Source organism: Ictalurus punctatus, chromosome 8 (genome assembly GCF_001660625.3).
Source record: "Ictalurus punctatus breed USDA103 chromosome 8, Coco_2.0, whole genome shotgun sequence".
NCBI lineage: Eukaryota > Metazoa > Chordata > Actinopteri > Siluriformes > Ictaluridae > Ictalurus > Ictalurus punctatus.
Genome location: NC_030423.2, coordinates 5859325 through 5887256, shown reverse-complemented (window position 1 = coordinate 5887256; position 27932 = coordinate 5859325). Strand labels below are relative to the sequence as shown.

The following is a 27932-nucleotide window of genomic DNA, read 5'->3' as shown; positions in this document are numbered from 1 at the left end:
TTCCTACACTATTCACAAAATTTGGAGATATATACCCTCAAATTTAAGATGAAAGTATGCAATTTAAGCTCATATTCATTATTTAATTCCCCAATGTTTACAGTCCCCTCTTAAAGTATTTGAACAGCAAGGCCCATTCTCTTGTTTTTCTATACCCTGAAGACATTTGGGCTTCAGCTCAAATGATGCATATGAGATGATAGATCAGAATGTCTGCTTACATTTCTTAATAAATCGATGTGTTATACGGCTTAGAATGTGGCACCTTTTGTTTGTTTGAACCCCCCCCATTTTTCAAGTGATTCAAGTCTTTCTTGTTGCCCAGGTGAGCCCTGTTAGATTAATTGTTTAAAAAATAATAGCTTAATAGCTCTGAATCTTTACTCTTGGTTTGATCCTGTCACTGATTTCCCCTCACACTGAACTGTCTGAAGTACGACAGCATGCATAAACTGCCCGAAGTGCGACAGCACGCACTTCCGGGTTGAACATGTTTTGTTCACATTTCCATGTGTGTTTTGTTTTGGTTTATGTTCTGTCTCCACCCTTGTCATGTGATTGTTTCTCATGTGTCATTATTGTCTCAGCTGTTCCATGTTTCCCTGTTGATTAGTTTGTCAATTTATACCCTTGTGTTTCTGTATTACTTTGTGAAGGCCAGAGCCGTACCAAGCCTTTTGATCTTTGTTCATGCTTCATGGTTTTGATCCTGCTTTCATCATTGTTTTTGTGCTTCTCATTTATGCCTAGTTTTGCCTGTTTGTAGATTGCCTAACCCCCAACTTTTTCTGCATTTTGATTTTGCACAAGCATTAGGCATAGCCAATACAACGTTTTGGAATGTCCTGAAAAAGAAAGAAACCACTAGTGCACTAAGAACTAGACATTGAATAGGTCAGAAAAGGAACACAGCAGCAGTTGATGACAGAAACATTGTGAGAGCTGTGAAGAGCAACCCCAAAACAACAGTCCACCACAGGGCAGGGGTGAAGGTATCACAATCCCCCTTTTGAAGAAGACTTCAAGAGCAGAACTAAAGAGGTCATACCGCAAGATGCAAACCACTCATCAGTGGTAAGAATCAGAATGTCAGATTGGAATTCACAGAGAAATACAGAGATGAGCCACATTTCTGGAAAGAAAGGATCTGCTCATGATCCAAAACATACAAACTCAACATACAGTCCATTGGTCAAGCAGTGCAGTAGTGTCATGGGTTGGGTGTGCATGACTGCTTCTAGAATGTGCTCACTAATCTTTTTTGATGATCTAACTCATGATGGTAACAGAAGAATTAATTGAGAAGTCTACAGAAACATTCTGTCTGCCAATTTACAGAGGAATGCATCCACCCTAATTGGCAGGATCTTCATCGTGCAGCAAGACAATAACCCAAAACACACTGCCAACTAAACAAAGGACTTCATAATGGGGAGAAAAGTGGAAGGTTTTAGACTGGCCAAGTCAACCACCAGAACTTAACCCATTTGAGCATGCATTTCACCTCCTGAAGAGGAGAGTGAAGGGAGAAAGCTCCCAAAACAAACAATATCTGAAAGAAGCTGGGTAAACCCTGGAAAAGCATCAAGATGAATGCAACAGTTTGGTGATGTCAGTGGGTTGTGGGCTTGATGCAGTTATTGCAAGCCAGGTATATGCAACCAAATATTATGTGCTATTTACTTTCATTTATTTTAGTACTAAATTTTAATTTGTTTACACATCTACACTCACCGTCCAATTTCATAGGAACACATATTATTCATCATTCAATCATGTGGCAGCACCACAATGCATAAATCATGCAGATACAGGTCAAGAGCCTCAGTTAATGTTCACCACAACTCAGAATGGGGGGGGAAATGTGTTCCCTTTCAAAGGGAACTCGATGTTGCGTTTAGCATAACAGTATGGGGAGCGCTCTTGCACACGCGACCGGTATCTGAATCTTGTGTAAAATCATGCCTTTATTTATAGGCCTGCCGTGATCAGGTGACGTGGCAGTTAAGCACGTCGTGTGATATAAATTTGGCACCTGTGAACCGTGCCGTCAGCCTTATCATCTTCAGCGAGAGTGCATGTCGGTTGTTTGTGTAAAGAAACAAAAGACGCTTCATTTCCTCTCTATCTTTTCTCAAAATCTCAGAACTTTTCTATCCCTTTAAAAAAAAAGAGAAGAAAAAAAGGAATGAGCAAGAGAGAAAAATATGAGTGAGAGAATTCAGGAAGTGTGTTAAGGCTTGCTCCCGTTTCATCACGGGGAGTAATGCACACTTTCTGTGTGAAGTGTCTAGGGGTTGGAGCATGCAATGGCAGCCTCACGAGGCTGCGCATTGTAAGGCCTACATCAGGCAGCTCCGCTCATGACTCGCTCTCTTCTCGGAAGCTGAAGCGAGTTGGGTTTCAGAGCCTCGCAGATCTGGGCCTCTGCTGAGGCAACTGGCCGTCTCAGGTCTGGGGGATCTCTTATGGATCAAGAGGAGCCGGGGACAAGTGCTGCTCTATCACTTGCTCTGTCTTCTGGGTCCGGCTCTCCGCTGGATTTTGGAACTCGCGTCGCGACAACTCCTTCCACTATGGAAAGCCAAAAGGGGGGGAAAAAACAATGAAAAAAAAAAAAAACACACAGAAAAATAGTAGTAATAATTCCTCTCTGTCTCTGAGGAGCCAGAATGGTGTACTAAAAACTGAGAGCAGCATATAAAGAGCTGCTTGAAGTGAGGAGGCGCTTGCGAGCTACCTCTCTCCATCGACGGCAGGCAATTTAGGGGGGCCGACTTTGCCATCCAAGCCACCATGTAAGGCCACCGTGGCATTGGTGGGCAAGGCCTATGCAGTAGTAGTCTTGCTTGTGGGTCACTGCAGACAATGACAGTGTTGCAGGCCTACCAAGCAGACCTGCGGAGTGAGCTCGACATATGGCGGCATTCAGCCAGTTCCTTCCCTGTTGTGTCGAGTTCACCCGGGCATCCATGAGGGGAGCCCGGGCCAACACTAGTGCGAGGGAGACACAGAAGGCGAGTATGGCAGCCCACCAACCCCCGCAGACAGCCAGGGGACCCGGGTGGCCACAGTCGCAGCCTGCTACTAGGCCTAATATGAGAATAGTCATAAAGGCCAAGCAGAGAAAAGAGCGGTCCTGAGGGGCCGTGGAGGGAAGTATCGGGGACATGAGGTCGTTAGGGCAGTTAGCCCCCAGTGCTACTGTAGGACCACCTGTAGCCAGGTTTTCAGTGTTCTCTGGTCAGCGAGTTGTCACAGGGCAACGAAAATCTGATGCTTTCCCTCCAATAGAATGTGGAAAAAAAATACAAATAAAAACATTTGGCAAAAAGCTGAAAGCTCCATCCATTACAACAAAAACAGTTTGTACTGCTTACATTCAGTGCAACTTTACATGTTAAAGACACTGTTGTAGAGGGAGGTTAGCATTAGACATGCAGGTCAGGCTTTGACACCAGAGAGGTCATATGCAAAGGAAAAACAGGAACCAAGAGAACATTATGCATTTATCATCTAAAACATCAGGATGTCAGATGGTAGAAATGTTAGACCAGTCTGAGAAAACTCGCTGAGGCCCTGCCCAAACAAGCTGGTGATGGAAAAGCACCAGTGGCAGCAGGACAGGAAGATGATGATGATGGTTAACATCACTAAAAGACCGTCTGTCAGCGTGGAAACTACTGCCAAATGTGTCTCCATGGATTCTGTCTACCGTATAAAAGGGTTGCCAAGTCCAGTTTAGAGCTCGACCCCCCCCGGTTCAGAGGTGTGCTCACCACAGTAGTCAACACAGACCAGAGCCTGACCTTAATGCAGGAAGTAAGATCCCTCTTGGACAAAGGGGCCTTAGAACATGTATCCCATTCCCTGAGGGAGGGAGGGACGTTTTTACAGCCATTATTTCCTGGTCCGCAAAAAATAGGAGTGTGCAGCCAATTTTAGATCTGCGTCATCTGAACTGTACTCTTCGGATATACAGGTTCAAGATGCTGACGCCCAAACTTATCGTTCCAGAGATTCAGTTTGAGGACTGGTTTGAGACGATAGATCTAAAAGGTGCATATTTCCACATAGCCAAGATCGGGTTCTTCCCTTCGAGCTAGCTTTATCCCCTCGCATATTCACATAGTGCATGGATGTCATTCTGGCTCCATTGTGATTCCAGGGCATCCATGTACTAAACTACCTGGACGACTGGTTAATTTTAGCATGATCCAGGGAACCTGCGGTTAAACATCGAGATGTTGTTCTCACCCACATGAAGAGCTTGGGGCTCAGGTTGAACCTCAGAAAAGTATGCTTTCTCCAGAGGAGTGGACAACTTTTCAAGGGGTTATAAGGATTCTACTACAATGAGGGCGTTTCTGTACCCAACATGCATAGGGTTAAATCCATCAACATTGAGCAAGATAAATCTGGATCTTGGCATCCCCTCCAGTCTCTATGGAGCTTATGAGCAGCCAACGTCATACCATTGGGTCTATTGCACAGGAGACCGTTTCAGTGGTGGCTGAGAAGTTGGGGGTTTCATCCAAGGATGAAACCTCTGAGAGTAATCAATGTCACGTGGCGATGCCTACGTGCTCTGAGAATTTGAGTGTCCCCGGTTTCTAGCCTTGGGTTACCCTCTAGGGATGTCTTATTAGTGCAAGGCAGTAATGACAGACACCTCCCTCATGGGCTAGAGCGTGGTCTTAGAGAGCTGTCCAGCTCACGGTCTCTGGAGTGGCCCTCATCTGGAGCGACATATAAATTGCCTAGAAATGTGGGCCATATTTCTAGCACTGAAATTCCTTCTTCCTCAATTGAGAGGTCACCATGTGTTTACAGACAATACAGTGGTGTTCTCATATATTGACCACCAGGGAGGATTATGTCTGCGCCCCCTGTTCAGGCAGGCGCAACTAATTCTTCTCTGGGCGGAGGGAAAGTTTTGTCAGTGAGTACAATGTACATTCTGGGCCACTGGAATGTGGGGGCAGACATCCTGTTAACTCAGGGACTGAGGCCCAGGGATAGGTGGCTCCATCCAAAAGTGATGGAGTCCATATGGCGGAGGTTTGGCCAAGCGGGACTGCATGTGTTCGCCTCAGAGGAGACAACACACTGTGGTTCGCCCTCACTCCTCCCGCACATTTAGGTCTGTATGCTTTTCCCTGATAGCTCTGCTCCCACAAGTTCTAGCGAGAGTTCACCAAGACAGTCTGTGTCTGCTGCTAGTAGCACCTTATTGGCCAGCTCGAATATGGTTCTCAGAGATAATATCCCTGCTAGATGGCACTCCTTGGGAGATTCCCATCCACAGGGATCCACTGGAGACCCAGTGAACTGCACAATAACTACAGTCCTGGAGTTCTTACAAGAACGTTTCTCAGTGGGGTGGGCTCCTTCTACAATCAGGGTTCCCGTGGCTGCCATTTTGGCCAGCCATGCCCCTGTTGGTGGAGCCTCTGTGGAGCAACATCCTCTAACTTCGAGGTTTATGTGTCGTGTCAGGTGGCTGAGGCCCATCTGCAGGCCGCGCATACCTTCCTGGGACCTTTCTGTGGTCCTGGAAGGTCTGTCAGGGGCCCCATTTGAGCCCTTAGAGTCAGCCTCTGAGAAGCTTCTGACTCTAAAGGTAGCTCTTCTGCTGGCCCTGACATTTCTCAAGCGAGTAGGCTATCTACAGGCTCTCTCTGTTGCCCCTTCCTGCATTGACTTTGCCCCTGGATTAACCAAGACCTTCCTATATCCTAGGCCGGATTATATTCCTAAAATGCCTACATCGGCTGCCCACCCTGTGGTGTTGCAGGCTTTCTGCCCTCCTCCGTTCCTCATACCAGAACAAGAGAGGATGCACCTGCTGTGTCCAGTAAAAGCTCTCTGTACTTACGTCCACCGCTTCGGTCAGTGGCGTAAGTCGGAGCAGCTGCTGGTCTGCTTTGTGGTTCACAGGTGCCATATTTATATCACACAACGCGCTTAATTGCCATGTCACCCGATCATGGCAGGCCTATAAATAGAGGCATGATTTTATACAAGCTTCAGATACTGGTCACGCGTGCAAGAGCGCTCCCCATACTGTTGCCAGCAGTTTAGACATTAATGGCTGTGTGTTGAGTTTTTTTGAGGGGACATCAAATTTACACTGTTATACAAACTGTACACTCACTACTTTACATTGTAGCAAAGTGTCATTTCTTCAGTGTTGTCACATGAAAAAGATATAATCAAATATTTACAAAAATGTGAGGGGTGTACTCACTTTTGTGAGATACTGTATATTGTTCAGATGTAGTATTGTACTTATTATTGATAATCCATACCTCCTTGGATTTTTAGACCTCTTTAGACAGGCATGTGAGTCAAATGGCCTGATGGATCAGAAGCACCTTAGCCTCCTGCTTCATGAAGCCGTCCAGATCCCTCGGCAGCTTGGTGAGGTGGCAGCCTTTGGGGGAAGTAATGTGGAGCCCAGTGTCCATAGCTGCTTCCGCATGGTGAGTCTCAAGCAGCATCTTAAAAAGATGATACTTTACACACTGCCAGATATTAGATAATCTCTTTCACTCTATATTATTTACCTCTTTTTTAAGATCTTTTTTGTCTTCTAGATTGTGATTTGGCTGGTTGGCAGTAGGCATGTGGTGCAACGGCACTATCTGTATCTATATCAGTTTAGTGCTCTAAATATCCATATCTGTATTTGGATTTAAATGCAGAGTGTATTTATTTGTTTTGTTTGTTTGACCGCTATGACGCCTGAAACACTGGGGAAAAAAATCTGAAGTAGAAAAAACTTTACAAAAAAAAAAAAAACCTAAAAGAAAAGGAAGAAAAAATGCTGAGGTAGAAACACCAGCACCGTCAGAATTCCTAACCCTCAGCAACACTTGAACTAGACATTATTTAATTTTTTGTTTGTTTGTTTTTTGTTTATTTTGTATTTCCTAAATGTAAACAAACTAATAGCCCAATTTAAACCACCGTGACCCTGAACAGGCATTTATGAATGAAGGAACACTGACTTAGCTGCAGAAGAGCAAGAGAGTATCTTGCTAGCAGAGACAGATAGAGGTCTAAAATAAATAAATAAATAAAATAAAGCAACAGAAAAATAAAACAGCATGAAGGAAAGATATGAAGATAAAAACAAAAGGTTCTCTCCTCAATTTCCATTGTGCTTTCTGTGAAAAGATTTTGAATAAAGTCTCCCTTTTGAGTTACTTATCATTCTTTTGCTTCTTTTCACTTGTTTTTGACATTGCCAAAAATTTGGCAGGCAACGCTTTCCCAGAGGCCAGATAAATTAATAAAAGGTATAAATGCAACATTGGACTGCTCCTCCTTGATTTAGTGTTGTATCATGGATAAAGCAAAGCTTGGCTAACATTATAGCTGTGAATTTGCCATCACAGACAAAATTTAAGCTTTTTAGGCAAATGTTTGGTTATTCTTTGTTGTAGAGCCATACAATTAAGTGGCCCTCCATGCTCATTGTTTTATTTAGAAGTCAGATTTGCAAATGTGTCTATTATCTAGACTTGTCATTGCCAATCCCATAGGGTGTATGCTGCATGACAGAAAATTCACCAGACTGATATGAGATCTGAAACACTTACCAATGGGTTTGCCAGTGATCACTGTCGAAGACCTACCTGATAAGTTGTGCCAGTATACGGTTCATGTGTAATTATTTGAGAGAGTGAAAAGCAAGTATAATGCCTTCTGCTGTCCTGTTCAGTGTTTGTTTTAAAGTGGCCCTCACATTTGTCCAAAATAACATAAAATGTATATTACAACATAAGGTGTGTTAAAACTACTACCACGTAAATCTACCACATAAAAATTACAAACAAATATAATGAGTTGGGTCCAGTATTTCAATAGTGACACAATTTTTGTAATTTTACCTATGTACACCACAATGGATATGAAATGAAGTTTAGACTTTCAGCTTTATTTCAAGTTGTGTAACAAAAGTATTGCTTTTGTTACACACACACACACACACACACACACACACACACACACACACACACACACACACACACATACTATAGCAGTGCCAATTATGGGCTGTTAAAGAGACATTAAGTTTAATTATGGTTCTTTACTAGTCTTCAGAGACAGCTCTGGGAAGAATAAAACTTTTAATGCACCTTTGATGCACTGTTAGTGGGAATTTTACACAGTATGAGTTTTTTTTTGGCACCTTGTGAATAGCTCCATTATTGGATTTATTTCCTGTCGTCTATTATATGGTGACACTCTAATATCTGCCAGGTCAAACTGTTAGTATAATTCAAACTAATAACTTCATTTTATAGTTCATTTATTTTTATTTTTAGGTGGCAAATTGTTTTGATTGTCAGATGTAACACTTTCGAGCAAATACCCTCTCAATAAAATTGAATATTATTTCATTACATGTGTTATATGTATTAGCTATATTACTATATGTTATAAGCTACTGTCAGAGTATTGTTTTGCCTAGATGATTAGATGCAATATTGCACTTATTATTGGTTGACTAATATGAATTTATATGATATCTTTTCTTCTGTTATGTCACTCTCCTACAAGGCCCCAGGTAAGCCATCTATTGAAGTAACTCACTTCCTGGATTGGGTGAGTCTCGAGCCACAATCAATGGTGTGGCTTCAAGTACTGCACCGTGTGACCATGGCTGAATCTGCCAAGCACCAAGCTAGGTGCTACATCTGTAAACAGTGCCCCATTAAGGGCTTCAGGTGGGCTTGTTAGCACATATTAATGAATTGTTGATGTATATAGTATGTACATTTGTCACAACATGTAAGCAGATATAGATGCAAGTGCAGAGAGAGTTTATTGAGGTAATCCAGGCAAACAAATCCAAAACAGAAGGCAAAAACAAGTAGAGGTCATGCAATGTACAAACCAAACAATATGGGTAAAACCAAAACACAAAAACCAGGTAGAGAGCAAAGATCAAAAACCAGACTAGCAAACCACAAGCTACAGATTGTCAGGTAAGGATATTTCACAAAGAGAATGTGAACTAGAGCTCCTTAAATACTATGACGTATGATTGTTCTCAGGTGTGGGTGATTAGTAATCAGGTGAATGTAACAGAGTCCACTGTTGGGAATAGTAGTCCCTGGCGGCCATATTTCTAGGCCGTGGTGTGTCCTGGGAACAGAGTACTCTTTGGTTTTCCTGGCAATTTCCATGTAAAGCAGCATTTTCATGACCTGACCATATTAGACTCACTGTTATACACTGCTTGGTGTATATCAGCATTAAATAATAGCATATGTTAGTGTATCTTACACCTAATTATGGAGTATTCTTACCTGAATTTATCTGGACCTCTTTATCTGGAGTTATCTCTTAGCTGGACCTCCTCTTCTGTTTTTCCTCTTCAGTTAATAATTATTGGTTCCATTCATGGCCAGTTTGTAAAATGCACATTATGTATTTTGTTCAAGTTTCAACCTGGTCCTTTCACAGTGATTCAGAGCAGTGTACAAAATATACCCAGTGAGATAGCATGACGACATTGAGTGCACACGCTTTGATGATTGCATCATCCCACTGACACAGAGAGAGAGAGAGAGAGAGAGAGAGAGAGAGAGAGAGAGAGAGAGAGAGAGAGAGAGAGAGAGAGAGAGAGAGAGAGAGAGAGAGAGAGAGAGAGAGAGAGAGAGAGAGAGAGAGAGAGATATATATATATAGATAGATAGATAGATAGATATGGATGAAGGGTTTCATGCAGTCTTCATAGCAATTCCCTACATGATTTACAACTAAAGGGCATGATACAAGGATCAGCAATAACGAGACTTAATTTCTATAGTTAATGAAAACACACTTGGATCTAATGTCTTTCCCCTGATTTGTTGCTGCTGCAGATACCGCAGTCTGAAACAGTTCAACGTGGATATTTGCCAGGCATGTTTCCTGACTGGGCGAACAACCAAAGGCAAAAAGCTCCACTACCCCATTATGGAGTACTATACCCTGGTATACACTCATTCTGAGCCTGCTAACACAACACACACACACACACACACACACACACACACACACACACACATGCTGCTTTCTCAGTTCCATTTGCTTAATGTTTTTTCCCATGGACATATATCACAGTTATACACTGTGTGTGTGGCCATTCGGGTCCTTGTCATAAACTGGTTGGTGATGGAGTGAGCTTGAAGGCAGATGATTATTTTATAAATAAAGAGGAGCAGCCTTTTAGAAGATTAATCTCTCTAATTGTTTCCCCCTTCCTTCTCTCTTTTTTTTAATTCACTTTTATGTTCTCATTTCTCTCAATTTATTTCATCCTCTGTGTGTGTGTCTCTCTCTCTTTCAATCCTTATTTCCCTTTTAATTTCCTTTAATTTTTGGACTTCCATACTCACTGTGTAGACCACCTCAGGAGAGAAGATGCGGGATTTTGCAAAGACTCTAAAGAACAAGTTCAGATCAAAGCAATACTTTAGCAAGCACCCTCAGAGAGGCTACCTGCCCGTGCAAATGGTCCTGGAAGCAGAGAGTGGTGAGACGTGAGTATGCAAATTAAGGGTACATGGCCATTTAAAAATACATTGGGCCTGCTTGCTAGTGAGTAGCTGATGATTTGCCAAAACTGGTGAAAGGAGGGTGAAGTAGAGGATTTCTTGTGACAGAGTGAGGTTGGTTTGCCTTGAACATGCAAACAGAGAAACACTGATATTTAATGCACTCCCATGTTAACATTGTGTTGTGTATATGATGTGGTAGGCCGTGTTCCTCTCCCAGGCTACCACATGCAGACACACACAACCGGATCGAGCACTTCGCCAGCAGGTATGTGGTTTGTCATATATTTTGGGATTTTTCCAGTGATGTAGTTCTGAGCATAAATGCTGTACAACCCACACCTAAACCTAACCCTAACACTTAAAAATAAATAAATAAAAAATAAATTAAAAAACAACAAAAAACTCTTGGGGTCCGGGAACATGTCTCCACACTGTTCCCTTTTCTTTCTTTTTTTTTCTTCTTCAATAAACGTATATATCAATAAGTTATATATATAGTATATATAATAACTGAGTCTGAGACTGCATAGGGGCTTCAGGCACAAAGTGAAATGCATCATCACTTTGGGTTTCTTTTTCTGTACACAAAAACAGAGAGACACACAGATCAGCCCTAGTGTATACACTGTTGACCATTACACACATGCAGTTTCTACTCTCTGAAATGTTTTTCCTCTGACTCTTTATGTAAGATTTTTCTGTCTTTCTCTCTCTATTTCTTTATGTCTCCAACTATTTCTCCCTCCTGTCAACACACTTTATCCATCCCTCTGCATTACAATTTCTCCTTTCCACCCCATCCCATCAACCTTCTTTTCACTTCTTTCTTCTTCTTCTCATCCTCACACTTTCCCTTTACCTCTTTTTCTTTTATCCTCTATTTGACTTTTCATTTTTGCCATTATTAGAATTTACTTCTTTTTTTTTCCTTCATAGTTTGACTCTTATTCTAAATATTTCACTGCATGTAAAAAACTTTCCATGACTGTGTGAAATAGTTTTTCAGGTGGGCCTGGTATTATTAAACTGAAGTGTAAAAAATGCTGATGGTTATTTTATGGAGAAACTTATTTAAGAGAACTGCTTCCATGGTAATTGCAGCTTACTGGATAGAAAAAGTAGTGGGCTATACTATAGCATCCTCTTGTTAAATCAGCTGAAAGGTTCACAAGGCAGACACAAGCCATCCTCTTCTCAATCAGACAGAATGACAAAATAAAATTGCATTAGCCTCTACTAAGCTCTTCCACTGAAGTAATCAGCCTTTCTTATCAATTTTGCTGATATAAAATCTGAGGTGTTACAAATCCTGGGCATGTGTCCAGCAGTTTTATCACAAACATCCAAAATGAAGAATACTATAGATGCTGATAGAACATATTTGTAGTCTTACATATTTATTATGTCACTTCAAAAGAAAAGAACAGTTCAAGCAACATCTTCTCCGACAACCCCGGCAAAAATGATGGAATCATCACACTTAGAGCATGTTCACCCTACATAATAAATAAAGCACAGATATGACACAAAACAATTTTTCTTTAATAGGCTTCGTGAAACATACTTCAGACAAGTTAAATGAATTTATTTTAATTAATTGCATATTTTTTCCAGATCAAGTAGAGGAAAAAATTATGGAATCACTCAATTTTGAGGAAAAAATTATAGAATGACTTTGTAATTTGCATTTTTAAAACAAATACCAGCACAAATCTAAAAAATGCAAATTAATCTGCAGTTAAAAGAAAGTGCTTACAGACCTTGGACATTTTGAAAGCAAACATGGCCCCAACAAGAGAGTTGTCAATTGAAACATTGGAAAGGATTATAAAACTCCTTCGAGAAGGTAATCCTACACAGAGTGTGGCAAAAGATGTTGCTTGTACCCAGTCAGCTGTGTCTAAAATTTGGTGCAAGTATAAACAAAATGGAAGGTTATAAAAGGAAAACATATGGGTAGACCAAGGAAGACGTCAAAGCATCAGGATGGAAAACTCAAAGCAATATGCCTTGAAAATAGAAAATGCACAACAAAAAATATAAAACAAATGGGCAGAAACATGAGTCAATGTTTGTGACAGAACTGTAATATATATATATATATATATATATATATATATATATATATATATATATATATATATATATATATATATCTTTTGTTTCCTTGTTATTTCATGACAAATTAAAAGTCTAGAGTTGATTCCAAGCATTGAATCTGCTGTTAATGGGAACTCTCAATATGCAGTCCTAAGAGGTGTCGATGCAACTGATGGAGGCTATCATTAGGCTGAAAAAACAAAACAGACCTATCGAAGAGATATCAGAAACTTTAGAAGTGGCTAAATAAACAATTTGGTACATTCTTAAAAAGAAGAAATACACTGGCAAGCTCAGCAACACCAAAAGGCCTGGACCCACCAGCTGAAGACCCACCTTTTCCGAGAGCACTTAAATAACCCCTAAAATACCAACCCCCACAATAAAAATAACTAAATAAAAAACATACTCTGGCTGTTAAACCTCTACTCTGTGCACTTTACTACTCTAGAACTCAATCATAAATCTTGCATGGTAGCACTACTTGTATTGTTCGCCGCTTGATATATCGCTTTGCTTGTATTTCCTCATTTGTAAGTCACTTTGGATAAAAGCGTCTGCTAAATGAATAAATGTAAATGTAAGATCATGGAAGACAACTAAAGTGGATGATTGCACTTTCCTTTCCCTGTTCATGAAAAACCACTTCACAACATCTAGCCAAGTCAAGAACACTCTGGAGGAGCTATGCATATCATTGTCAATTCTACAATCAAGAGATATCTTCATGAATGTAAATGCAGACGGTTTACCACAAGATGCAAACCACTGGTAACACTCAAGAACAGAAAGGCCAGATAAAACTTTGCTTTAAAAAAACACTAAAAAAAAACTTGACCAGTTCTGGTGCAAGATTAACTTGTACCAGAATGAAGGGTAGAGAAGTGTATAGAGAAGGAAAGGATGGGCTCATTACCCAAAGCATACCACATCATCTGTCAAGCATGGTGGATTGAGTATTATGGCATGGACATGTATGGATGCCAATGAAGCTGGGTCACTGGTGTTTATTGTTGATGTGACTGCTAATAGAAGTAGCAGGAAGCAGGAAGTGTATAGATCTATACTTTCTGCTCAGTTTCTGTCAAATGCTGCAAAACTTATAGGACAGCACTTCACAGTATAGATGAATAATGACCCAAAACATACTGTGAAAGCAACCCAAGAACTTCTTAAGGCAAATAAATTAAATGTTCTTAAATGTCCGATTACCGCAAACCAATTGAGCATGTTTTTCACTTACTGAAGACAAAACCTGAAGGCTAATCCTAGCCGTCTGGCTCTACCATTCATTCTCCTCTCCAATGTTCAGTCTCTCAACAATAAACTGAAAACTGGCACTCCCAAGTCCACTGCTGTTTACCCTGCTGAATCATGACTGTGCTGCTAAGTTCAGTTCCAATCAGATTAATTTTCCTGATGACACTACAGTTGTGGGCCTCATCAGCAACAATGTTGAGTCAGTGTACAGGGGGGAGGTGAACCAGTTTGCAGAATGATGTAGAGACAACAATCTATCTCTTAATATTGATAAGACTAAAGTGATGATTGTTGACTTCTGGAGGACACAAGAGGACAACTCACCATTGCACATCAATGGAACAACTGTGGAGAGAGTCAAAAGCTCAGGTTTGTACATGATGGAGGACCTCTCCTGGACTCCCTACACCAACTGCCTAGCCAAGAAGGTCCAGCAATGTCTCCACTTCCTGCAGAGGCTTAACCTAGCCAAACTCCCCCCTCCCAACCTCACCTCCTTCTACAGTGGGATAATAGAGCACGTCCTGAGCATCTGTCTTAATATGTGGTACGGGAACTGTACAGCCTTTGACCACAAGACCCTACAGTGAATTGTGAGGATAGCTGAAAAGATAATCAGGGTCTCTCTACCCATCATCAACACCTCATTCAACAACAGCTGCGTCCGCAAAGCCACCAGTACTGAGGATGACCCCTCTCATCCCTTTCATGGACTCTTCACCCCCTTGCATCTGGCAGAATGTACAGGAGCATCCATGCCACCACCAGCAGACTCCACTACAGTGTCTTCCCTGAGGCAGGCAGACAACACCCTGCTGCCTCCCAACGCTCACCTGGGCAAGGTGGACTAACACCTAACGCAGTAAGACTTAGTACCACTGCACACAGCACTTTAAATAACTGCATCAGTCAGTTTACATTATGGAACTCATTTTTGCTGCCAATATTGCTGCTATACTTGTGCTGCTATATTACACAATAGTTTACAGTTTACAGCCCATGTTCTGTGTATTTAATGTCCGGTGTATTTACTGTCTTGTGTATTTATTGTTCTGTTCTGTGTATTTATTATCTTGCACTCATCTCACACTTTTGTGTATTTGCAGTTTATGTAGTCTTGCATACTGTTCTGTGTTGCACCATGGTCCTGAAGATCCAATGTATACAGTAGAAGCTTTATAGTGGAATGACAATAAAACCCACTTGACCTTGGTGTACAGAGGCAAAATTACAAAAATGATCTCACTGTCCAAGTATTTATGGAATTAACTGTATGGAATTAAAACACTGGAATAGGAAAACAGCTGGCTGTGTGTATTAAATGATTGCAATGAAGGAAGCTGTGCTGAGACTGGTGACTGGCATACAGTGTTTGGAGCCTACATGAAACAGGAGGATTTGGTATAGTGTCATAGAGAAGAAATGGTCGGTGTGGAGAGGAACCTTTTCATCATCAAAACTAATAAACAGAAAGAGTTCTGAAAGAAACACTTATGATTGATATTAGAGATCATGTAGGTTAGGCATATTCACTCAGGAAGGACTTCCTGCTTACTCACACACTGTGTTCTTTATAATGCTGAATACCTCAATTTATTCTCTCCAGTGCAGAATGTGGCATCAGAGTATCTGTTCTCATTAGAGACTTCTTTTCATTTCTTGCAGTGACATCAGGGGCGGATTTAGTTATTTGGGGGCCCTAGGCATTTCAATGTTTTAACATAGATATTTAAATTTTGACATACATTATACAGCATTAATAGCAATAATCAGGGGTGGAATGGGACGAAAAAGTGGCCCTGGACTTTCTGGCCCACAGAGAACCAACACACCCGGCCCACAACATGCCACATCATAACACACTGGCTTATTGATGGTTAGACCAATTTTTAACACCACTTACTAGCATAAAAATATAACATTTAAACATATTTATTTGATGTAACACTGAACAGATATAAAGTCATATTTGTAAAATAGGCAAGCAGAAACAGAAGAACAGTGTTGGAGAGCTGCCCCACTCAGCTGTACATCTCCTGAATCAGGACTGAAACTTTATTTTTTAACACTAACATGAATCCACATCTCATCTTTTTACCCCCCAAAATAGACCACTACTAGTACAGCTGCTACTACTACTACTACTACTACTACTAGTACTACTACTATAATAATAATAATAATAATAATAATAATAATAATAATAATAATAATAATAATAATAATGTATTTTATTTTCTAGTATTAATATTATTAAATGAATCTTGATATTAGGCCTATATTAATAAATAAGTCATTTTCACTACTATTTCACTACGACCGCTAACCAAGAGCAAACAATAAGTCACTGTATGGTACAGTAGGAAGCAGCTTATTAAAATATTCTTCTTTTTTCTAAATTTTGGTAATATTTAAATATGTTTATTTGAAGTAGCACTGAACATGAATCCACATCTGAATGGCACACTATCATTATTTGACATTAAACTCACCTACTGCTTTATTAGGGAGCAGGTCAGCAGAGCTTTATGAGGGAAAAAGGAGGAGGAGAAGAAGGGTGTATACATATGAGATTATGTGTGTGTGTGGATGAGGAAATTTATATTTGAAAGAGTATGTCTATGTGTATGAGAGAGAGAGAGACAGAGAGAAAGAACCCTGCTGCCTGTCCCAGCCTCGCTGTTCTTTGGCTGTAATGATAGAGCCGTTGCTTTCATGACAAAGGCAAAATCTTTTCATTAAAAACACTTCACAGGCTCTGATAAAAACTTTTTGCTTTCCTCCCACTTTCTCCTTTTTTTCAGCACTGCTGCTTCACTTCATTTTCTGTACACAACACGTGCCATCGCCAATGTTAAAAGTAAAAAAAAAAAATTCTTAACCATAAGTTTATGCAGCGTTTTGTGGGCCCTTTGTAGCTCGGGGTCCAAGGTAATTGACGACCTTTGCCTAATGGTAAAGTCTGCACTTGGCCAAACGGTCTGTTTAATGCCCCATGTCTAAGGCCACACTAGGCTTTTGCGCTCCATTGACTTCCATTCAAACGCATCCGAAAATGGTAGACTGGAAATGCAAGCTCATGCGTAGACCATACTACGCTGCATGATGAAAGTTAAAATTTGGTGAGTTCTGACCTGTATAATTGTATCATGTGAAGATGTGCTGGAGTGCATAGCACGTTAAAATTGCCTATTGACTGCCTCTGGAAGCAACATCAGCAGAACTGTGGGCTTACATGGCTGAGCAGCTATACAAAAGCTATAGAAAAGATCACCAAGTGCAATGCCAAGTGTCAGTTGGAGTGGTGTAAAGCATGTTGCCACTGGACTCTGGAGAATGGAAACATATTCTCTGGAATATGTGGCAGTATGATGGATGAATCTGGGTTTGGTGGATGCAAGGGAAACGATATCTACTGGAATGCGTAGTGCCAGCAGTAACGTTTAGTGGAGAGGGATAATGGTCTGGGGCTGTTTTTCAGGATTTGGGCTAGGCTCCTAATTTCAATAAATTTGAAGGGTAATATTAATGCCGCAGCATACAAAGACAACTCCATATTTATGCCAATGGTTTTGGAATGGAATGTCCAACAAGCTCATATAGGTGTAATGGTCAGGTGTCCACAAACTTTTGGCCATATAGTGTATTATGATTGAAAGTAGTCATTGCAGACTATTAAATCTATAGCCCAATCTTTATAAAGATAGGAGGAGTAGATTATAATTTTCATATTCTAGATGTGATAATTACTTTAAAAACATTAAACATACAGATTGCTTTTTTTTATTTAGCATGACTATTGTATATGGTTCATGTTTTGGGACTGGCCAAAATGATACCATAATTTCCATCCCTTTGTGTCTTTCTCTGTTGTTCTCTTTGTCTTTTTCAACCTCTCACTCTCAGGCTGGCAGAAATGGAAAACCAGAGCTGTTCCTTCTTCACTGACAGCCTCTCTCCTGATGAAAGTCTGTGAGTATGCTACCTGCCACCACCCCCCCCCCCCCCCCACAAAAACCTTTCATTAATGCCGTGTGTGTGTGTGTGCGCACGCACGCACATGTACGCATCTTAATGTATGGAACTAACTTGGCAGTCAAACAAAACGATAAATGAAAAAAAGATTTATGATTAAGATGCAGTTGTGGATATAAATAGAGCCAATGTCTCTGCAACAGAAAAAGTATGGGGCAAACAAATACACTGAAATATTATGTTTGGAGCTGCATGATGGCTGAAAGTGAGGTATGCACTATGTATACATACAGTCCCCTAAAAGTACTTGAATGGCAAGGCCACTTCTTTTGTTGGGTTTGAGATCAAAAGATGAATATGAGACTAAAGATCAGAATTTCAGCTTCAGTTTCCACATATTTCATTTAGATGCGTTAAACAACTTAGAACGTGGCACCTTTTGTTTGAACCCACCCATTTTTCAGGTGATCAAAAATATTGGAACATATAACTAATGAATAGAGTGCCGTAAAAATGATGTATTTTTGTAGGCCAACCAGTAGTTAGCATCACCTTGGTTCCTTTGACAAAAAGTCAATAGGATTTTTACATTGGCTTTTAGATTACTGGAGATAATAAGCTCTGTGACCAACATAAGTTTACGATTCTTATACGTTTTTATAAATTTGACCGAACAATGACGTGTTTGATGACGCCCCAAATAGCCTAGCAACCAGAGTGAGATGCGCAAATTTCACGACCTCCACTTCCGGCAGCGCGCTCGGAGAGATAAGGGGGCATGCGCATGCACAAGCTACGTGCACAAGCACATGCTCTTCGGATGTTGACAACCGTGACAATAGCTGTGTTTACATGGACAACAATAATCCACTCTTAATCCGATTAAGACCATACTTTGATTAAGAAACTTCCATGTAAACAGCAATTTTTACTTACCTTAATCTAATTAAGGTCATAATCGAATTAAGCTCTAATCGAATTAAGACAGGTTAAGTACTCCTGTTTTAGTCACATTATGGACGTGTATTACAGACATGTAAACACCTTAATCACATTATGAACGTCGTGTGAGAGTTTTCACCGCATTTTGCGACAGGACATGATCACACACAGCAGTTTTACGTTTTACAGCGAACAAGAGAGTTCGGCCACGTCCCAAACTGCATACTTTCCTGCTGTAGGCCTGTAGTGGGAAAAAATACCTGTACCTCAGCTACTATATAGACCGTAATTACGCGGTTTGGGACGCAGCCCACAGCTTCAAGCAGTTGTCTATTAGCATTTATAGCATGACAAATAATTAACTGCACTTAAAGCGTTCGTAAAAAATAAAATAAATAAAAACACCCGAAACTATGCGGCACCATAACGAAGACGAACTGATGTTGATACGTGAAATTCTGGAGGGACGTCGGACGGCGTGGCGCGGTGACGTAATGACGCCGGCTGTTAATCTAATTATGTTATAAAACATGTAAAACGGGAACATGACAGGAGTATTCTAAAAGCGACTCATGTAAACACCTTAATCACAATATTATCTTAATCAGAGTAAGGTCAATAATTAGATTACTGCTGTCCATGTAAACATAGTCATTGTTTACTGTGGACACGTGCGTTTGTTTTGTTTCTTTTCCGGAGTATTCTGTCACGTCGTGAGACGTAAGGGAGTAGAGTACGGAAGCAGGTAAAGACGTATTTATTGGGAACATAACATTAACAATGTATCTAACTATACTATATCTACTATAATACTCCGCGAGGTGTACAGGGAGGTGTACGAGGTGTATATATCCCCTATATAATCAGCCGTATATAACTGAATAGAACCATTTTTTGCACTCCTGTCAATGCACATTTTTGTAGTAGGCTACAGAGTGTAACATTCTTTCAGCAGTCAGTTATAGGCCTAACATCGGCTATTCAAAGGGTGCTCAAAGATGACCACATCAAAATTATTTTAATTTAATAATTTATTTATTTAAAGTTATATTGTGCCTTGTTGGTAGCCTATGCCTGTTGGAATGAAAAAAAATGTTCAGTGTTAAATAAATATTTTGAAATTGTAGTTTTTGTAATTGATTTTTTTTTCTTTGAAAAGCAAGACAAAATAGTAAAAAGCACATTTTGACTATTTAATTTATGCAGTGGTGAAAAAAATGGAAAGATAAATGGAAAAAATGCGAAAAAAAACATGTTCGGTATTCGGCCTTCGGACAAATTTTTCATTATATTCGGTTTCGGCCAAGAATTTTAATTTCAGTGCATCCTTACTCTAAACCTATACGTTCATGAGATTTGACTTTCAGTGTTCTCTTACTAGTGTGGGATTGATGTGTATGTTTGTCAGGCAGACAAGTACAACAATGCTTTGACAGTGTGGAAATGAAAAAAGCTCTGCCTCCATGGTAACCCATGAAGACATTGTTTGCCAAGGCTGGAGTGGAAGAATTTGAGTGGCCTGCACAGAACCCTCACCTCAGTCCCACTGAACACCTTTGAGATGAATGCATATCTAAGGCCAACACCAAATTTTCACAAGATAGGCTAGGAGAAGAATATTACTTTTGTTTAAAGTCTGAAATGAGAATATTAAAAAATAAAAGAGCATAGCAAATAAAAAATAAAACAGCATAGTTTTTCTAAACTATGAATATCTGAACACATGTAGCACAGTACAAAAATATCTTATGAGGCCTGAATAATTGCATAAATTTGCTGTCATGTTTTTTTCCCGACAACTGTAATTGTCTGAGTGTGTATTGATGTTAGTGAGTCAGTATTTTTGGTTGTCTTGCTTTTTTCTTCCACTTACAGTACAGGTAGTTGAGTTTGTAAGCACATTTGTATTGCACACATTTGGGCTAAATATAAAACCTTACAATTATGTCTCTGTGAATGTTTATAATCATGTGTTAATAAATAATGTTCCCTATTTATTACTACTATTGCTACTACTTATTATTATTATTATTATTATTATTATTATTATTATTATTATTAATAGTAGTAGTAGTAGTTGTAGTAGTATTATATTGTTGCTGTTGTTGTTAAGCTTTACTTCCTTCATGTCATATCACAGCAAACCAGTGACTACATTTCCCATCCTGAACTGCGGTCTACAAACATGGCCGCCAGTGACCGCAATTCCCAGAACACTCAATTTCATTCTAATCACGCAGGCCTGCATCCAATTCACAGCACAATCACACCACACATAAGAGTCTGTTCAAACACGTAATCTTTGCAGAGTATTACATGTGTTTTCCCGTATACCAAGCCGTTGTTCATCGTGTTTTGTGTCCTAGTTTTGATCCTGTACTTGTCCATGTTTCTTGATTCCTCTTTTACCTAGTTTGTGCCTGTTTGCCAATTGCCTGACCCATTGCCTGTTTTTTGAGCATGCTATTGTCTAATGATTGTTGATTTCTTCTTTTGTGATGCATTTCCAGACTTTTACTGCAGCCGTTTTCAGTTGTTGTTTGTTTCAGGGGTTTCTCCCTTCAGTCTCCTCTTCAGTAGGTGAAATGCTGCTCAATTGTATTAAGGTCTGTAGATTGACTTGGCTAGTCTAAAACCTTCCACTTTTCCCCCCTGATAAAGTCATTTGTTGAGTTGGCAGTGTGTTTTGGATCATTGTCTTGCTGCATGTTAAAATAAATCCAGATTAATTTGGATGCATTTCTCTGTAAATTGGCAGATAAAATGTTCCTGTAAACTTCTGAATTCATTCTATTGCCACCATCATGAGTTACATCATCAATAAAGATTAGTGAGCTTTTTCCAGAAGCAGCTATGCAAGCCCAAGCTATGCTCGAAAAATAAGCTTGTATGTTTTGGATCATGAGCAGATCCATTCTTTCTCCACACTTTGACCTTTCCATCACTTTGGTAGAGGTTATTCTTGGTTCAAGAACTTGTGTGGCTCATCTCTGTTTTTCTTTGTGAATTCCAATCTGGTTTTACGATTCTTACTGCTGATGTGTGGTTTGCGTTTTGTGGTATGGCCTCTATATTTCTACACTTGCAGTCTTCTTCAAATGGTGGATTGTGATACCCTCACCCCTACCCCGTGAAGGTTGTTATTGATGTCACTAACTGTTGTTTTGGGGCTTTTCTTCACAGCTTTCACAATGTTTTTCATCAACTGTTGTTTTCCTTGGGTGACCTGTTCTATGTCTGGCTGTTAGTATACCACTGTTTTTTTCTTAGGACATTCCAAATTGTTGTATTGGCTGTGCACAATACTTTTGCAATGGCTCTAATAGATTGTCCCCTTTTCTCAGCTTCAAAATGGATTGTTTTTCTTCCACAGACAGCTTTCAGGTCATAATGTTGGTTTATCGTTTTTATGACGAATGCAGTCTTCACAGGTGAAACCTAGGGCACAAACCAAGAGTAGACATTCAGACCTATTATTTGTTTAGGTAATAAATTTAACAGGGCAAACCTGGCCAGTAAGAAACACCTATCAGTCACATGTTCCAATATTTTTTATCACTTGTTAAAATGGGTAAAATCAAACAAAAGGTGCCATGTTCTTAGTTGTTTAACACATCTAAATGTAAATATGAGGAAATGAAAGCTGAAATTATGATCTGTTGTCTCATATTCATCTTTTGATCTCAAACCCAAATGTCTTCAATGTATAGTGAAAACAATAGAATTTGCCTTGCTGTTCCCAATACTTTCAGAGGGGACTGTATATACATTCTTTGCCATGTATGTGTTTATATGCTGTGACTTTGTTGCCTCTTGTGTGGGGTACCTCAACAGTGTGGGTGTGTGAGAGGGAAAAATATTTTATATTCCAGAAAAGTCTGTATCTTTGTTGAAAAGGAACATGACCGAACGCTTCAACACTAAATCTTTAATGTTAGTGTGAAAGGCTGTTGAGTGAATAGAACAAGGTCTTTCAGTTAAGTGTGTGTTATTTCTTGTCCATGGTGGCTTAGGGATGAAGATCAGTACCTCCTGCGTCATTCCAGCCCCGCTCTGGTACATGACTGTCCACCAGGGCCACACTTCCTCACCCACCTTGACTGCCACAACAAAGAGGAACTGCAGCGAACACTGGCCCATCTGGAAAACGAGAACAGGTAAGGGTGCATACATGCATGCATATACTCAGCAAAAAAAAAAAAAAAAAAAAGAAACGTCCCTTTTTTAGGAGACCGTATTTTAAAGATAATTTTGTAAAATCCAAATAAGCTTTACAGATCTTTATTGGAAAGGGGTTAAACAATGTTTTTCATGCTGTTCAATGAACCATAAGCAATTATTGCACATGCACCTGTGGAACGGTCCTTAAGACACTAACAGTTTACAGGCGGTAGGCAATTAAGGTCACAGTTACAATAACTTAAGACACTAAAGAGAATTTTCTACTGACTCTGAAAAACACCAGAAGAAAGATGCCTGGGGTTCCTGCTCACCTGTGTGAACATACCATAGGCCTGCTGCAGGGAGGCATGAGTAATGCAGATGTGGCCAGAGCAATAAACTGCAATGTCTGTAATATGTCTGTAATATGGAGACAGGAAGGACATCTGATTGTCCTTGCAGTGGAAAATTACATGTAACCATGTGTCCCCCCAGACATGATCGAGAACTTGCAAATGCTTTGGTGGAAGAGTGGGGTAACATCTCACAGCAAGAACTGACAAATCTGGTGCAGTCCATGAGGATGAGCTCACTGTAGTACTTAAAGAAGCTGGTGGCCACACTGGACTGTTAATTTTGATATTGACCCGACCCCCCCTGCCCACACACACACACACTTTCTTCAGGGACTCATTGATCCATTTCTGATTGTCAAATGTCTGTGAAATTAATTCAGTTTGTCTCAGTTGTTGAATGTTTTTATGTTAATACAAATATTTACACATGTTAAGAAATTTGCTGGAAATAAAAGCAGTTGATTGTGAGAGGACACACACACACACAAAAATATATTTTCTACTCCTCCCAGAGCTTTCAAGCTACATGCACCAAACTCACACCGACCTTCAGCCATTTCTGACTCGAGTTGCTATGACTTTTCTAAATGATCTGAATTACGAAATTCCCATTACGGAAGCTCAAAGTGGCCAAAATTCCCTTTGACTGGCATTAAAAATTTCTGACTGTTACAATTGCTTGAACTTTCAAGCTACTTCCACCAAAATGTCTCCTCTCCTTCAGGTAGTTCACACTGGTCATGCTCTATTTTTCCAAACTGACCGGACACCCGGTATTCCCGTAGCCGACGATGAAATATCCCCAAAACTCCCATTCACTTACATTGACTGAAGTTTCAGAGCCTGGCTCCAACTATCAAAACTCAATGTACCTGTTACAGAGACTCTCTCTTTTTCTCTCTCTCTCTCTCTTGCTACAAGTATTGACACCCTATCTAGCAATTCAACACTAAACATATTGACACCCTCTATGTCCAGCTGTAAAAGTATTGGCACCCCATCTGTCCATCTCTAGACGTATTCAGGCTCTTGAGACTGGTCATTCTCTGTTTTTCCTAACTGAGTGGAATTATAGTTTTCCTGTAGCAGACGACCAAAAATCCCCAAAACTCCCATTCATGTACATTTAGGGAATGTTCAGAGCCTGACTCGGAATGTTCAGGATTTCAAACTCCAGGTTGGATAGATAGCTACAAGTATTTGCACCCTATCCATCGAACACTATAAATATTGGCACCCTATTTATCCAACTCAGTGTTGGCACCCTAGCTATCTATGTAATGCTAAGTATTGGCACCCTAATTATCCATCTAACGCTATAACTATTGGTCTTTCCCCTGTTGATTAGAGTGACACTAGTCATTTGCAGACATCTGTCAGGAGGAGGGGAGCAGTTGCATGACTGAGCAGATGCATTGGTGGGAGGCAGAGATGAACATGTCTGAGGAAGCACTAGTTAGTCCTTATCCTCTCTGGCTCTTAGGTGGGGAGAATTAGCTTTGGGCATTTGTCCTTTCTAATGTTTTTAAATAATTTTAGAATGTCACTTTTTGTGCTACTTTAGTATTTAATCTTTACTTCACTGTCTGTCTTTGGTTCTGAGAAAAATATCAGAGAAGTTTAAAACAGTGTAGTATTTTCTTGTCCCCTGTGCACAAAGAAGCACTAAGTAAATTGAATAATGCCATTTAATACACTAAAAAAAATACAGTTCTGTGAAAAGCATTTGCCCCATCCTGATTTCTTCTGTTTTTGTGTATATGTCACACTAAATATGTTTAGATCTTCAAATGAAATACAACAAAGAACAAAAACAAACTGAATAAACACACAATTTTTTTTTTTTTTTTTTTTTTTATTGAAGTAAAAAAAATAATGTATCCAAAATAATATTACCCATATGAAAAAACTAATTGCCCCCTTAAACTTAAAATCTGGTTTTGCCACCTTTAGCAGCAATAACTGCAACCAAACACTTCCGATAACTGGAGGTCAGTGTTACACTTATTTCTAGGACTAGGATTTACTTCTGTTTTTGCTTTGGCTCATTGTCTTGCTACATAATCCAGTTGCGCTTGAGTTTCAATTTATAGATTGAAGACTGGACATTCTCTTCTTGGTTAGCAATGGTTTTGCCTCTCCACTCTTCCAAGGATGTCATTTTTGCCTAGTGTCTTTTCTGATAGTGGAGTCATTAACAGTGACCTTTATTGATGCAAGAGAGGCCTGTAGGTCTTTTGATGTTGTCTTTGGGTCTTTTGTGACTTCCTTGATGAGTAGTTGCTGTGCTCTTGGAGGAATTTTGGAAGGACAGCCACTTCTGGGAACGTTCTCTACTGTGCCGAGTTTTTCCATTTGGCTCTCACTGTGGTTCTTTGGAGTCCCAGAGCCTTTGAATTAGGTTTATACCCTTCCCAGACTGATGGATTTCAATCACCTTCTTCCTCATCATTTATGGAGTTTCTTTAAATTTTGGCATACTGTGTAAGACCTTTTAACCAACTTCATGCTGTTGAAAAAGTTGTTTAAGTGTTGATTTGATTTTGCAGTATTCAGGCCTGGTTGCATCTATTCCAACTGAACCCCAATATGAATGCAGTTTCATAGATTTGTGTAATTAGTAACTACAGGGGCAAATACATTTTCACACAGGCCCAGTTGGTATTGGTTAATGTTTTTTTTGCTTCAATAAATTTAAGCAATTTAAGAACTTCATTTTGTGTTTACTCATGTTGCCTTTATTTTATCTTAGATTTTGTTTTAATTTCTGAAACAATTATTATAAGATATACACAAAATAGAAGAAATCACAGCACTGTATGTGACAGTGAAGGGGGAGCAACTTTTTTTCCAAATTGGAGGGTGAGAATAAATCCCGGAAAGGGACCAGGAACCTATGACTTACACAGTTAAGTGTTCACAGTTAAGTGTTAGAGGAGACAAATAGTCATATGTATTCCCCCCAGGATTTACACCTTGCAGCCAGGAAGCGTGATTAATACAATATTGTATAAAATCTGTCAGCAAAAAAATGTTGAATTTTGAATAGAGAATTTAATTAAAGCCACAAGAACATCGAGCTTAGTAACAGACATTTACAATGCTGTGAAAAAAAGAAGAAAAAAAATCTCACCATGAAATACTAGTTCCCTTTCAAAGGGAACTCCACCTTGCGTTTAGCATAATACTATGGTAATGCGACCAGCATCTGAAGCTTGTGTAAAATCATTGCCTGCCGTGATCGGGTGACGTGGCAATTAAATCACATGATATAAATATGGCACCTGTGAACCCTTATTATCTTCAGTGAGTCTGCATGTCGGTTGTTTGTGTAAAGAAACAAAAAGATGCTTCATTTCCTCTCTGTCACGAATTGTGACGGAGCAGAGATAGGACGGATGCAAGTGCCGGATGAACAGTTGTTTATTAGAAAGAGAGACAGGCAGACAAATCCAAAACGTGATCCAAAACGTAATCCACAAACATGCAAGAGGTCAGGCGATTGGCAAACAGGCATACACGGGGCAAGGCAGGAATCTAGGTCGATAAACAAAACAAGAAACGAACTATGACGAGGGACTGGAAGCGGATAATCCAGCGCGAACTAACTCTAAACATGGACCGTGACTATAACTATGACCCAAACTAAACTAACGCTAAACATGGACCGTGACTATGAATACGCTACGAACTAAACTAACTCTAAAGTATTAATCTTCCGCGTTGTGTGCTGGGAGGCGCGCGGTATATATGCGGACATGATCAGCGTCTAAACCGCTAGCAGCTGAGAGCAATTCAGACCCACGTGAAATCCCAGCCTAAGACAGAACAGGGAGGAGACATGACAGAAACATAAACAAAACACACGTGTCCAGATGTCATTACAGTCAACAACGGAAAAGCAGGTGCTCGCGCATTCGCGCTTAGAGCACGCTGCTTCAAGGGGGAATCGTGACACTCTCTATCTTTTCTCAAAAACTCTGGACTTTTCTATCCTTTTAAAAAAAGAGAGAGAGAGAAAAAAGGAATGAACAAGAAAGAAAAATATGAGTGAGAACTCAGGAAGTGTGTTACGCCTTGCTCCTGTTTCATCACGGGGTGTAGTGCACACTTTCTGTGTGAAGTGTCTAGGAAAGGAGCATGCGACGGCAGCCCTCGAGAGATCTGATTGTGCATTATAATGCATTATGTCAGGCAGCTCTCTTCTCGGAAGCCAAAGCAAGTTGGATTTCAGAGCCTTGCGGAACTGGGCCGGCCGCTGCCGAGACAGCTAGCCATCTCAGGTCCAGGGGATCTCTTATGGATCCGGAATAGGAGCCGGAGACGAGCGCTGCTCTATCTTTTTCTCTGTCTTCCGGGTCCGGCTCTCCACTAGATTTTGGAGCTCACGTTGTTACTCCTCCTTCCACTATGGAAAGCCAAAAAAGAAAAAATAAACACACAAAAATAATAGTATTAATTCCTCTCTGACTCCGAGGATCCAGAAGGGTATGCTAAAAACTGAGAGCAGCATAAAAGATCTGCTTGAAGTGATTACTAAACTGGATGAGCTTTTTTCTTCCCAGTGAAAGTAAATCCC

General features: G+C 40.1%; 1 protein-coding gene across 2 annotated transcripts in view; it reads left to right on the top strand.

Moving 5' to 3' along the window:
- The window catches only part of drp2 (dystrophin related protein 2), a 95285-nt gene that overhangs the window by 59020 nt on the left and 8333 nt on the right, over nt 1-27932 (top strand). For both annotated transcript variants that reach the window (XM_053682080.1, XM_053682081.1), the window contains exons 13-19: nt 6328-6485; nt 8572-8738; nt 9882-9993; nt 10405-10541; nt 10759-10824; nt 17826-17891; nt 22850-22993. In XM_053682080.1, coding sequence (XP_053538055.1) covers nt 6328-6485; nt 8572-8738; nt 9882-9993; nt 10405-10541; nt 10759-10824; nt 17826-17891; nt 22850-22993 — 850 coding nt within the window. The remainder of the gene's footprint in view (nt 1-6327; nt 6486-8571; nt 8739-9881; nt 9994-10404; nt 10542-10758; nt 10825-17825; nt 17892-22849; nt 22994-27932) is intronic.